Here is a 13910-nt window from a genome sequence, read left to right as displayed (position 1 = left end):
TAGCCTAAAACAAACAACTTCATACAGACACAAACTTCAATCATCCTGAAGCAGTTAATAGAAACATGCAATGTCAAGCCCCCTGTCCAGCCACACCAAGGGAAATGAAAGCACGGCTGACATTAGCAAAAGGTTACAAACAAGGCACAGGAATTAATCATTAGTCATGTACATGTAAATAAGACAGAAAGAAACTTTCTCCAATTTGACTGAAGAAAACACTATCATATTCAGTCAACATGGAATAACCTCCATTAAAAAAAAATATGGTTTAGTTGCAAGTAGCAGATAATATGTTATAATTATCATATGAAATACATACACGAAGTCACATGATACGATACTAAAATAAATTTTAATACAAAATTTTAATGATCTCCAACTCTTTTCTTGGTTTCTAACAGCTTATACAGACATAACATATTAAAGTAGAAATTTTAACAAAGCTCAGGGTGAGTTAAAATGTTGTGCATTGTTGTAATCAATGCAATTTCTTAATGGATGAAGTTGAAAACAATTTCTACGTTTAGTAAATATTTAAGCTAGAGGCAAATTTTTTTACATGTTTTGTAAAATGATTTAAAATTTGCACAACTTATCACTTTCACTATTATAACCCGGTACAGGGAAGGTTATCTGCTCATTTGGCAATGCTGTTTGGATTATGCATTTAACTCATCTAGTAATACTCCGAAGAAAAAAACTTAAGAGCATATTGCTTTCAGAAAGTAACAAGGTCTAGAAACTAACTCACACTTCAACTACAACGTTCAATTTTCACTTACTTAAGCCAGACCAGATAAGAAAATCATTTCTGCTAATTTTTCAATGTACATTAGCAATTTATAATGAAAATTGAATACAACATTGCTTTTCTTAATTTAAGAGCAATAGAAGGTGTCAATACAAACTAAAGATAATTGAAAAATATAATTAACCAAAACCTGAAATTTTAAATCTTAAATTTACTATTAATTATTCAAAATTATATAAAACAATCCCAAGTAATTCATAGTATTTTTAAAATAAATTAAACTTTAAAATCATATTTTATGTGCCTCTAGCTTACCTTGTATAAATTCAAAACAAAATTCATAATTAAAAATTTAATTTCTCAGGACAAATAATGTGTCAAAAATATTCATGTCATCCCAACTCATTTCGTAACTAGTATCACACGTACACATACACCAACTCTTTTGATAGTAAAAATATACCTTCAGAGTTAAACACTATGCACCTTCAAAAAAAAAAAAAATTATTGCACTGAGAAATAGATTATAAATGAAAGCTGACATTGAAAATCAGGCATAACATTAAATTAATGTACAAATGCTTTTTTAAGTACTGCAGATCATTTCAGCACTTTTAACAAACAGAATAGTACCCAAGAAAAGTACAAATAAAAAAAAATTGTAAAAAAATAATAAAACAAACTGTGCATTTTTAATTCAGCTGAGTAAAAATTGCAGATGCACACTGAATTTAATTTACCTCCACCTTGTCCAAAAATAAGAGTGCTAAGCAAAAGCTACTAATAAAAGCAAAAATTAAATTTCATTGTGTACAGTATTAAAAGCATGCCAAAATAAAAATACATTTTGAAATTTTTGTTTAGTAAATGCTAAGTGAGCCAGCCAAGCCACTGACTAAAAAAAAAAAAAAAAAAACCCAATAAAATAAGATTATAACATCTTCTAGCATTATGCATATAAATACATACTGCTAAGCAACAATACTTTTAACAACCAAGCAAGTTTAACTAAACCTTATCTCAGTTAAAACAAATGTACCTAATACTTTTTTTTTCCAACTTTGGCAAGTAGTTTTATTAAATTATTACTTTACAGAGTTTAAAACAATTCCTGGGACTTGTAATGATGAAACACTGTCTGTATAGAGGCTACAGTTCGCCCAGTATCAGTACATACCTCTTGGTGGGCAAGTTCTCTACGAGCTGAACTACCAGGTCGCGAGTGAACTCTACATTAGCCTCGTGAGTTTCACGGCTAGAGATGCTGAAGGGTGCGACAATAGCAGTGGCTGTCGCTGTAGGCACAGGACCTGTGACTGGTGTGACAGGCGAGCCACCCCCACTCTGTAACAAACCACCCCACAACATGATACTCCGGTGGTAATTTGCCAGTACATTTTTAAGTTAAGTCACATGTCCTCCATTTATATTTGAATTCAACACTTTTGACACACAATTTACAAGTGATTCAACTAATTTTTTGTGCAGCAATAAATTCTTCATGGAGCAATATATACTTCATCTCAAGTACAGACTATGCAGAGCTGATGTCAAAAGTTTTATTAAAAACCTAAATTGTGACACCATTATTCATCCGGTTAAAATAGAAAACAAATATATTTTATTAAACCACAATATTGGAAGTGTATGTACAAGTATTATACAATGTAGAGGAATATTTTTTGTTCCACAAAATTAAGGATATTCACATTAAAATTCCAAATTATTAATCAAAACAATTCACATGCCATTAAAATACCATTTATAAATTGCAAATAAACAAATTTTGTATGGCAATGTTTCAAAAGACTCATGAATAAACTCAAACTACTTAAGTGAAAATGATGAATTTTAATGAAATTTCAGATTGACAATGTGTGATAATGAAAGGACAAAGTAAAAAAAAGTAAAAGGCACGCTGCATTTTCTCCTAAAAACTTTGATGAAGAGGTGTAGCTGTTAGGTAAAGATGTTCAACATTATTGTAAAGATGCAAAATGCTATGAGAAGTTAGCTTGGTGAAAAAGACTCAAATAGCTGAACAGATATTGCTCGGTGAAAAAAAAAAAAACAGATGAACAGAGGTTGCTCGGTGAAGAAGATGCTAACAGATGAACAGAGATTGTTTGGTGACTAAGATGCAAACAGATGAACAGAGATTGTTTGGTGACTAAGATGCAAACAGCTGAACAGAGATTGCTCGGTGAAGTAGATGCAAACAGCTGAACAGAGATTGCTCGGTGAAGTAGATGCAAACAGCTGAACAGAGATTGCTCAGTCAAGAATATGCAAATTGCTTCTCGACAAAGATGTTTTGGTGAATAGAAGAGCTCCGCGAATGATGGACAATGACTCGGCGACGAAAGAGGGGCAATGACTCGGCGACGAAAGAGGGGCAATGACTCGGCGACGAAAGAGGGGCAATGACTCGGCGACGAAAGAGGGGCAATGACTCGGCGACGAAAGAGGGGCAATGACTCGGCGACGAAAGAGGGGCAATGACTCGGCGACGAAAGAGGGGCAATGACTCGGCGACGAAAGAGGGGCAATGACTCGGCGACGAAAGAGGGGCAATGACTCGGCGACGAAAGAGGGGCAATGACTCGGCGACGAAAGAGGGGCAATGACTCGGCGACGAAAGAGGGGCAATGACTCGGCGACGAAAGAGGGGCAATGACTCGGCGACGAAAGAGGGGCAATGACTCGGCGACGAAAGAGGGGCAATGACTCGGCGACGAAAGAGGGGCAATGACTCGGCGACGAAAGAGGGGCAATGACTCGGCGACGAAAGAGGGGCAATGACTCGGCGACGAAAGAGGGGCAATGACTCGGCGACGAAAGAGGGGCAATGACTCGGCGACGAAAGAGGGGCAATGACTCGGCGACGAAAGAGGGGCAATGACTCGGCGACGAAAGAGGGGCAATGACTCGGCGACGAAAAAGGGGCAATGACTCTGCGACGAAAGAGGGGCAATGACTCTGCGACGAAAGAGGGGCAATGACTCTGCGAAAGAGGGGCAGTGGCTCGGCGAAAGAGGGACAGTGGCTCGGCGAAAGAGGGGAAATAGCTCGACTATATAGCTAATTTTTTTTACAAAAATCGTACTTAACTGTTAAGCGAGAATTCAACGACTAATCTCAACCCAGAAATGGCATGCGAAGAGGAAAAAACTAGCTGGACTGAAACTCTACTCACTGGATCAACATGCATCAAAGAATCGATATCAAGTGGATACGCCGAGAAAGTAACTAGTGAACTCGCCTCCATTTATTTAATCTAAATCAATTTTATGGATGTATATCATTGCCGGCTTACAGTGTACGTCAAAGAAAAAACTCAAAAACGGACAACAAATATGGATGAACAAACAGACTGGGAACAGGCCAAAATCAGCTGATGTCAAATGTCACTCTTCCCTATTGCAAAATTCATTCAAAATTCGCTCGATATAATTAAATGCATATCCGCTGGGCACACATGCAGGTTTTGCACGTAGTTGGCAAACAGCAGTCGCTCGAAATAATATTTTAAAAGCACAACACATCACAGCACATGAGTTACAAGCATTTGAAAACGTTAATCCGACAATTTAAATAAAAAAAAAAAAAACAATTTTTGTTAAGTCCCATTAAAATGACGTAATCACAATTTCCTGCGAGCACTCGTGGGTGCGTGTGTGCGGTAAATACACGCCGAAACCTTTTAGCTACGAGTTTCCAAACAATCTAAAATAGCACAAACTCGAAACTGTAGGCGCCAAAACACTAATCAATTTAAAGTGCCTCTCACAGAAGAAAAGAAAGCGGCCACATAAATTCTTGCAACATGTCTAGACTCGACGTAACTTAAATGACAGAGCTTATTAATAATTGTAAAATGATAAAGAGGTTGCGTTTTTATCATGAGACACCTTATGCCTGCAAACTTGGAAAACACAGTTAAAACATTAACGCTCAACATCAAGATTAATTTAGGGTAAGTATTTTTTTAGGGGAAAACCGCGCAAACGACAACAGAAAATCATGCATATCTGGTAACTGTGTTGATTTTTAATGCGGAAATGGTAATATCATGTTTATTGCCTTGCACGGCTTACAAGAATCTGAATCTTGATAGCTTAAAACGACTAACATACGCAGTTGTCGAAACAAAAGGTTATTTGAAAGTAATTCCAGGTTTGGGGTCAACGCAAAATGCAGTCAGCACGAAGATATACGAGTGAACACTGGAATTCATTGAAAGTTCAAAGTTAAAGAGTGGACTCTATTCTACACGACAGCTAACAGTTAAAATGGCAGACGGGAAGACTGTTCAAAAACAAATGACTTCAAAAATAAAACAAATTATTGCAGTTTTTTTTATGAGTTTGATTACCTTATATTTTCAAGCTGCTACACGCGTCTTACGAATGAAAACATTTACCAGGTGTTGTGTGTGTGCGCGCGCATTGTATTGCAAAACCGTGTCCCAAAGTTGAGTCACAATGCGCGTTCTTTCACTTATCCCATTATTTACCACGTACTGCTCGACTATAAACAAACAAGTCTCCTTCTTCATTTCGATTCCAGTCAAGTAATTAGCAGCGTAGCGCCGATATCCGCTCACAATCCTACTTTTTAAGTCTACCTATTCAACTGCACTAGCATTCATTCAATTCACTCCAATCCAAAAAAAAAAAGTTATGGATAAAGTCTTAGGTGACTTCAATCTTGAACAGAAATTTTACTCCAAACGCAGAAAAAAAACACGGGAGCGTTACCGCCAAACGCGTTATAAGCGAAACTTCACATATAGAGGTATAATAATGTATGAGAGTACGTAAGTATGCTATAATGCAAAAATGCCATTGTGAAACCCACTTCTGGGCCCCACTCCTGAACGTTGCACTTTGCGTTGCCTTTTGAGAGTACACTTTCGTTACGCTCTCACGACATCATTGACTCTACTTAACCTTTACATAGTTACATAGTTAAATAAATTCAACTTTCAAGAAGGTTTAGTCAATGCAAATACTATAATTAAAGGCACGGATATATTTCTTGCCTTGTAAATTAAAATAATGCTCGACTTAACAAAATAGACTGCGTCGATACATTTCGTGCAGTTGGCCCGTGTACATCCAGAGTGCACTTACCACCGCGGTACGTAGTTTCGGGCTTAACATCACAGATACGTAGCCACACTGACAGCAGATGCCAACATATCACGGCCTGCCCGCCCGTTTGACGTTTCCGCATTTCTAAACATAGCAGGCCGCGCAACGAACTGGCACGCGCGGCAGTCAGTCAACTACCACCTTCACATCTCGTGTGTGGACCTCACTGGGCGCACACGAGTCGATAACGGAACACCTGGTCCTGTAAGTAGCCACCGCTTACTCTCCTTGCCTACTCCCGCGGTTACAACACACAATTTCAAATTACAATACCACGCAAAGGCAAAAAAAAAAAAAAAGTTTAGAATAAAACAAAGTATCGCCATACGGCGCGAAATAAGTTGATATTTACTACACTCTTCAGTGGTTCCAGCAGAATCAAACGAAATGTGTTAATATGCATGCTACATGGCAACATTTTATAAGTTGTTGGCCACAGAGTCTTGATTTATTTAATTAAAATGAAGTTGACTGAAAAAAAAAAAAAAAAAAAACAACTGTAAACGGGGCGTTTATTGTGAATTCAGTTGTGATCACAAATAGCGCCTGGCTTAGCACGCCGAACTCACGAGCAATCCTATATACCTCCGTTCCCTTTCGTTTACTGCGCACTAGCGAAAGAAAAAAAAAGTTGGGAGACTAAGGCCCGGTCCACACGAACGGCCAGTGTGCGGGACGGGAGCTGCGCGGCGCCCGCATAGCAGTTGCGTGGTGCAGTCCACACGAGCGGTCAGTGTGCGGCTGATGTCTGCCGGCATTACCATTTTAGAGTTCAGTCATTAGATGCAATGGATGCACGCCATAGTGCAGTACTTGCGTACGTAGGTATTCAGGTGTTAAAAATAAGAAAGTCGAATCTTAAGCACCTATTGGGTACATCCCATAGTGAGCAGTCGTTTGTTACAAGGAACTTTTTATTGCAAGAAGACGAAATGAAATTTTTTAATTACTTCAGAATGTCGTCTGCAAGCTTTCATGAACTGCATGAGACTGTGAAGACTGCAAAAGCAAGATACAAACATGAGGCTGGCTATACCTACAATGGAAATGATGGCTTTAATGCTTAGTTAAGCGTGTTTCCTTTTTCTTGTACTAACTTGTACTAAATGGCCATTTACATATCGCAATAACTTTTTTCGACAATACAGGTTTGTTTTAAATATGAGAAATTTAAAAATATAATTGTATTGTAGGTGTATTTATACAATTCTATTAATATTGTTATGTACAGTACGCACTGGAAAACAAATTCTTTCGCACAGCTATTCACGTACAATAAAAAATTAAAGATAATAAATATGAAAATTGATATTCAAAGTGTTTATTTATGGTATGCACATTAGGAGTCATCCGAGAATGCAGACAGTTCGGTGTCACATGGTGACACGATGGAACTACATGAAGTGAAAAGCCGATTTTCTGTAAGCTCGCTGTTTTGGCTTCCTTGTATTTGTGACATGATGGGTATACATAGGTTTTGCACTTTGTACCTGGAGGTGTCCATACATAAGTGTTGGAGGTGGGTGGTACACACTTGTAAGTGGTGTCTGGAAAGCAGAAATGTGGTTTGGGTGTGCGGAAGTACTTTGCAGTGGCTACATAGGAGCTGTATTTAGGGAATCAATTATTTGACCTGGTTGCAATGTTGCCCGTCTAATTTTTTGGAGTAAACCAGTTTCTGGTCTGTATACACTTCAACATCAACTTTTTCTACGTCAGTATCATTCATGGTGGAAACCAATTCTTACTAACTTGACAGCAAACAGAAGACAATGATATCGCTACGGTTCCCCCGCAAGACTGGTGCGACCGCTCGTGTGGACGACTCGATATCTCACATCAGCCCGTAACAAAGTTGCGGCTGCCGCGCGGTGCCCGTCGCGCTATGGGCAGTGCGGGTGGCAGCTACAGCCGCACGGCTGCCGCACCGCTGCCGCGCAGTGCCCGCCCTGTGTGGGCTGCTCTACCTATCTTACTGTCCGTAACAAACCGTGCGGGCGCCGCGCGGCTCCCGTCCCGCACACTGCCCGTTCGTGTGGACCGGGCCTAAGTCCGGCCTCACAACCTCCATCGCTGGGCCTAATCACTACGTCCTAGAACTCATCAAGTATTTCACCATTCCTCTGTGCGCTCTTCAAGTGTCATTATCCCTCTGCTTCGAATACAAATGCGCATTTAAAGGCGCGCGCCAATCCTATTTTTAGACATCCTACAGCTGTTTGCTGCAGCAAATGTCTGATTCAGAAAAAAAATATCTTATGTAATTAAAAATTTAATAGTTAGTAGCATGCATGCTTTCGCGAGGTATCAGATACATATTTTTCTTATTCCGATGACGTTTTTAAAACAAAAACAATGCTAGCAGATACGTGCATCGTGGCTGACGGGTTGTCACCACAAATTCAGGCCATTTTAGAATTGTGAAGTTGTTGGTCGCATGATCTTTCACACAAAATATAATTTCGTTTGTTCAGTTATGTTGTACCCTGCACTTAAAAACTACATACAAAGATTTGCAGACTGTATCACCCCACCTCCATGTTTGTTTTGACCTTCTGTGCGTAATTAATCCGAAATTGTTGGTATAGACGTTTAAAAACAGTGTTAACGCACATATAATTGATACATGAACAATTCCGATGCGATCTTGATGGCAAGTTGTCCAGGGAGGATACTCCGTGTCTGATCACTGACGCGTCTCGCTTGTGTGGCGAGGGTTGTGGGTTGAGTTGGTAACTACGCAGTTCGGAGCCCACTGTGACCTTGGAGGTCTCATCACCTTTAGGTACGGTATCATACGCCGAGTAGGTTATTTCATGTTCTTGTTATTACTAGTATTCTAGTTTTTTTCTTCTGTAAATTGATCATGCATTTAACAGTTCCATCTCAAAATCTTTAAACAGGTATTTCCTAAATATTATTTATCTAATATCGATAAAAATCCACATAAGTTTTCAAAATTATGATCCCTTACGTAACCGCACACAAATAAAAAAAAGTTTAGTAAATATCTGGTGAGAACACTCTATGACTCGACGCAAGAGAGCTGTAGTAATTACATATCACAAACGGTTGGGTGTTAACCAAGCCTTAAAAGAATAGAATCCTAAATTATTTTGGCCCTGATATTTCGTGTTATTGCACATAACTTTAAATAAATTCATAACATAACCATATTGCTTATAAAAAGATTATATATACTAAACAATTCATTATTTAATGATTTTGATGAACTTAATGCCTAATTTTCATGCCAATCTTAGCATGTACTGAGTGCATAAGTTAATGTGGCATACAGTTTCGGATAAACCGTTCGTATGTAGCCTTCTTATAACTCTATTTTTAGTACATCATTTACTAAATCAATAAAAATAAGGGTTCCCAAAAACCATAGAAACCTATTTTGAATTTAATAATGATAAAACTAAAAATAAAGAGTTTTAAGACGAAGGCTACATACGAACTTTTAGTCCTTTGCTGTATTACACATGTTTCCATGCATTCGGTACATGCTTAGAAAAGGACATGGAAATAAGTAAAATCATAGAATAATAATTTGCTTAGTGTAAACAGCGTAGAATGACGTGCAAACCTGGGGCGGCTCGGCGGGCCTCTTGTGCAGCAGCCTGGCGAGGAAGTCCATGGCGCGCAACTGACGGCCTCGGACAGCGCGACTAAATATACCGGCGCGGCGCGGCCCGACGGCTGGCCGCGAGCCACCGCCGTGGGGCAGTCCGCCGCGGGCCCTTACCTGGGGCACGTCCCTGCGACTCGCGCCCGGACCTGCCCGGACCTGCCCGGACCTCCGCCAGCGTGCCGGTAAGGTGGCCCTTCACTCGTTGCAGCTGTGTGTGCGCTGACCGCTCGAGATACCCGAAAAGCATCTAAGAATACGCTCACTAACGACGGATAGGTAGATACCGGAAAAATTCGCGATTTCAATGACCTGTGGGATATACTACATGATCCTATATATGCACGCGGGAAAATCACATTTGCTCATTGGCTACTGACTCGTGACACCTGTTTACTGGGACGCCAGTGAATCGATACTTCTTTTGTTGAAGGTTTTTCATTGGCCGAGTATCATTCAGATAAACTGTGGCCCAATCACTGATGCAGTAAAAAGGCAAACGTTTTTGGATTCTAGACTATCACGAAATGAATCCGCGAATTTTTCCGTTCCCTACGGATAGGTAGTTTAGCTTTCGTATTTTATTTTTAGTAAAGTTAAAACGCATTTTTTTGTTAGTAATAATTTTTCGGCATAAACACTCAGTACAGATTCTTGAAAGCAGTTACGTGACTTGCATTACCTTCATTACTCCGCCATGTAATGACATGATCGCCACTCAAATCTCACAGTTTCTCTATGCCCGAAGTAAACACTGAGCGCTTGGAGGCGATAACGCGCAAGAAGCACCACCGAGCGTCGCACTTGTCATCCCACCTCACTATCACAAATACACCCCTGTATGCGCAGGCCCCTTTAGGGACTAATATTGTTACACATCCAAACGGCATTTGCATTTGTTGTTTCTTTGCATATTTTTCACCAGATATAGAGAAAATCTTATTTGCGATATGTAAAATGTCCTTTAAAAATATTAGGTAACACTTACTGGAATATTAGGTGACTATTTACAAGCACAAAATGCAGGAGCTATCGTGATAGTCACAGAAATAGCACTTGCATAACATATGATACAGAGAGCGTGGATAGCATTCTCTCTAATTTCGTGTGTTACATTTGAAATATACTACCAGTGGAACTGAGGGAATATTTAGGAAACCGCACTAAGGTTTATATAATAGTCTTAGGTGAGCGCTAAAAAACAATTACACGGTACATTAAGCGCTCTTTAGACTGGCATTCTTCTGTTAAGCACATTCTGTAATCCAACATAAGCATAAGCTTATGACTTTAGCGCTCAAAAATTTGCGTAATCCGTAATAATTATTTGAAGAGGAGATCCGAACCATGGAAGCACCGTGATACCTATTTAAAAAAAAAAAAACAGCTAACTCGTGTTTATTTTATCTTTCCTTAGAGCAGCTGATTTACAATTGTTTGAAATATTGTGCTATTTTGATTATTTTGTATTGATGTTCGATAATCCGGCAATATCGCTTATCCCGCACGGCTGTGGCCACGATTTGCGTGCGGAATTGAAGAGCAACGTCTGTAGTTATGCGCCACTAGGCGCGGAACAGCATCATTCAAGCAGCGCAAGCATGGTCCTCTTGTCCACTTGTCATAGGGACGGCGCGTCATCGGTATGACGCCACTAAAAAGCGAGCATGGATTGGCAGTCGTCTTTAGTAAGGCGCCGTTGGTATGACATGCCCGTCGTAAGTATGGCGTTCGTTTAACCTCGTCAAACAGTCGACGACGCGTCTTACGTTCATTTAATACAGGAAATAATTATTTCAAACGTCAAATTTAAGGTTTTGCCTCAATCATCTTTACTCAGAAATGATGATGTAGACGCGATATAGGTATGATGTATAAAAAAAGTTTAAGTTGGTTTCTGAACAAACTTCCAAAATATTCGTCTCCGCTAACAGGTACGTAGCATAACTATATCGCATTGTATGTTTCGTGTAAATAAGTAGCTTTGATTATTTTCTCACTATTTTTAATTTAAAAAAAAATGCTGGCAATCTCCTCACATTTGTCATATTAAAAAAAAATAAAGGCCAGGACAATCAAACAGATAACGTCACATTAGTTAAATATTCTTGACAAAAGACACATACAAGCGTATCGCTTATATAATTGCTAAAAACAACGACTTCTTCCATTTAGTTTTCTTTACGTGATGAACAAATTTCGCTTGTAAAAATAAAATACACGCAATGATAAGGTTGAAAATACACAAAAATGATGCTGATAAAATATGTAGCGGTATTTTTCCAACATTGTTTTCTCACTTTTAAACAGAAAGAATTTATCCCAAGATTTAGTGTCTTTAGCCACTATTTTATTCAAAGGCCTCCATAAAATATTTCCATTAAATATTAAAAGTATGATGAAATGGTGAAAAGTTAAGGAATAGTGTTTCACTTAGAGTTTAAGTGGTCTCGTGTTTATCTTTCATTTTAAAACTGTAGTTTTGGAAAGACTGCTGTGAAAAGTACATATAAAAAATAAATAAGGGTATGTTTTAGTTAGTACTCCAGGTTTCCTGATCGTTACACAATAGTCACAATATTGTCTACAACAGTTTCCTTAAATCATATTCAGGCATTTGATTAAGAACACAGACTTCGTTTTCTACTGTTTCAAGCTTGCAGGATACTAAAAAAATATTAGCCTATTCGCCCGATACCTATGCTAGGATGCAAAAAAAAACACGATACTAAAACTTGCAGCGCTCTAAAAACAAAATGCTATAAACATGACTAAACATAGTGTATTTTAATAAGACAGCATTATTTTTAAACAGTTTTTATGGGACGTAAAGCACATTGGGTTGTTTCGGTTCTTTCAACTAGGTAAGCTAACATCAACGGGTAAAGAAAATAACTTAATTATGATTAAAACAGTTAAGTCTAATAATATTTCACGTAGAATATCAAGAGATTTTGTATATACATGTGTATATGTATATATATTTTTTTCATACGGCCATAAGTAACATATGATCATTGAAAACAAAATTAATAAAAAACTGTAAACACATTTTACAATATGGCTAAATAATAGTCATATTAAAAACTGCAACATTTCAATGTTTTTCAAAATACTTATCAAGCATACTATATTAGATAGTATTTAATAATCATAGCCGACTGTGGCAATGCTTAATTTCATTGTATTCCAATACGTAACTGGTATATTACGGTGCAAAGAAATAATCTATGAAACTATCAATGAATGAAAGGAAAACCGGTACGTCTGAAATGCAAAATGTATAAATATTGAATATGGGAAATGTATGATAGGGATAAAAACATGCTTAAGTTTATGCATGTCCTCAGTCTGGTTTTTGTTTCGGTAGTTTTCTGTTGGCTGTAAAAAGATAAACACATCATTCCTGCAAACTCCTGCATATTATCGAATGTCGAGCAGTCTTCGGTTCGACGCCGTAGCGGTGACGGGGGAGAGATGCTAGCATGTTCCGCAGCTCGTCATTAACTCAGCCATAGTGCCAGAGACGCGTCGTCGCTATGACGGTAGCGAGTAAAAGAAACATGAGCCCAGTTGAGTTTTTTTTTTTGACGTGACAACGTCTAATAAATCGATGAACACCGGCTGCACGCACGAAAAAGTGTCCCGTTACGCTCATTGTACGCTTGCGCCGCATCTCTCTATCTTCCACTCGACTGTTTATAAAGTGAAGTGAAAAGTTAATGTGGTTTCCATTGCTTATTACAACAACAATTTCGGCAATAAAGGTTAATTATTCTTGCATTTTAAAAATCTGATTACTAGGATAATTTCAAGTATTTATTCTTTTATTATTACAAGAAAAATGATTCAATTTTATTCATAAAGTATGCAATCATTTCATCAATGTTTTGTTATGACGTTGTCACGTTAAACTATCGTCCGTAAAGCGACTTTACAGACAACCAATTTTGAATGTGCGAGTTTACACTGACGGTATGACGGAAACTGCAGGTCTATTGCTAACACAAGTAGTGGAGAGGTGCGTGTGGAAGGCCCCGCCGGACGCCGCAGCGGGCGGAAGCCACGACGCACGACCGGCTGACCTCATATAGGCATGTGACCGATGGACGCAGGTGGCGCCGCGCATAACAACGCGCGAGCGTGCGCGGGCGGGCCGCAACTAGCTCGCCGAGTCACGGCGCCGCGTGCGAGGCGCTGACTAACCCGCCGCTCGCCTTGGACCAGCGAGTCAAGTCCACGACTGCTCTACTCTTGTCGCTGCTAGTTGGCCATTGCTGTGTTATTGTAGGTTGTTTCATGTCTCAAAATACCGTTAAAATCTTTTTTTTTTTTGATTAAGTTGTTTGGCTTCTGAGTTCTCGCC

General features: G+C 38.9%; 1 protein-coding gene across 1 annotated transcript in view; it reads right to left on the bottom strand.

Moving 5' to 3' along the window:
* Positions 1 to 9709, bottom strand: part of LOC134530378 (uncharacterized) — a 47264-nt gene extending 37555 nt beyond the window's left edge. Inside the window, exons 1-2 of the mRNA XM_063365149.1 lie at positions 9503 to 9709; positions 1932 to 2098 (exon numbers count right to left, since the gene is read on the bottom strand). Coding sequence (XP_063221219.1) covers positions 1932 to 2098; positions 9503 to 9553 — 218 coding nt within the window. The 5' untranslated portion in view covers positions 9554 to 9709. The remainder of the gene's footprint in view (positions 1 to 1931; positions 2099 to 9502) is intronic.
* Positions 9710 to 13910: the final 4201 nt, after the last annotated feature.

Source organism: Bacillus rossius, chromosome 3 (assembly GCF_032445375.1).
Source record: "Bacillus rossius redtenbacheri isolate Brsri chromosome 3, Brsri_v3, whole genome shotgun sequence".
Taxonomy (NCBI): domain Eukaryota; kingdom Metazoa; phylum Arthropoda; class Insecta; order Phasmatodea; family Bacillidae; genus Bacillus; species Bacillus rossius.
Note: the sequence above shows the minus strand (reverse complement) of the source record. Positions and strands in the feature narration are given on the sequence as shown.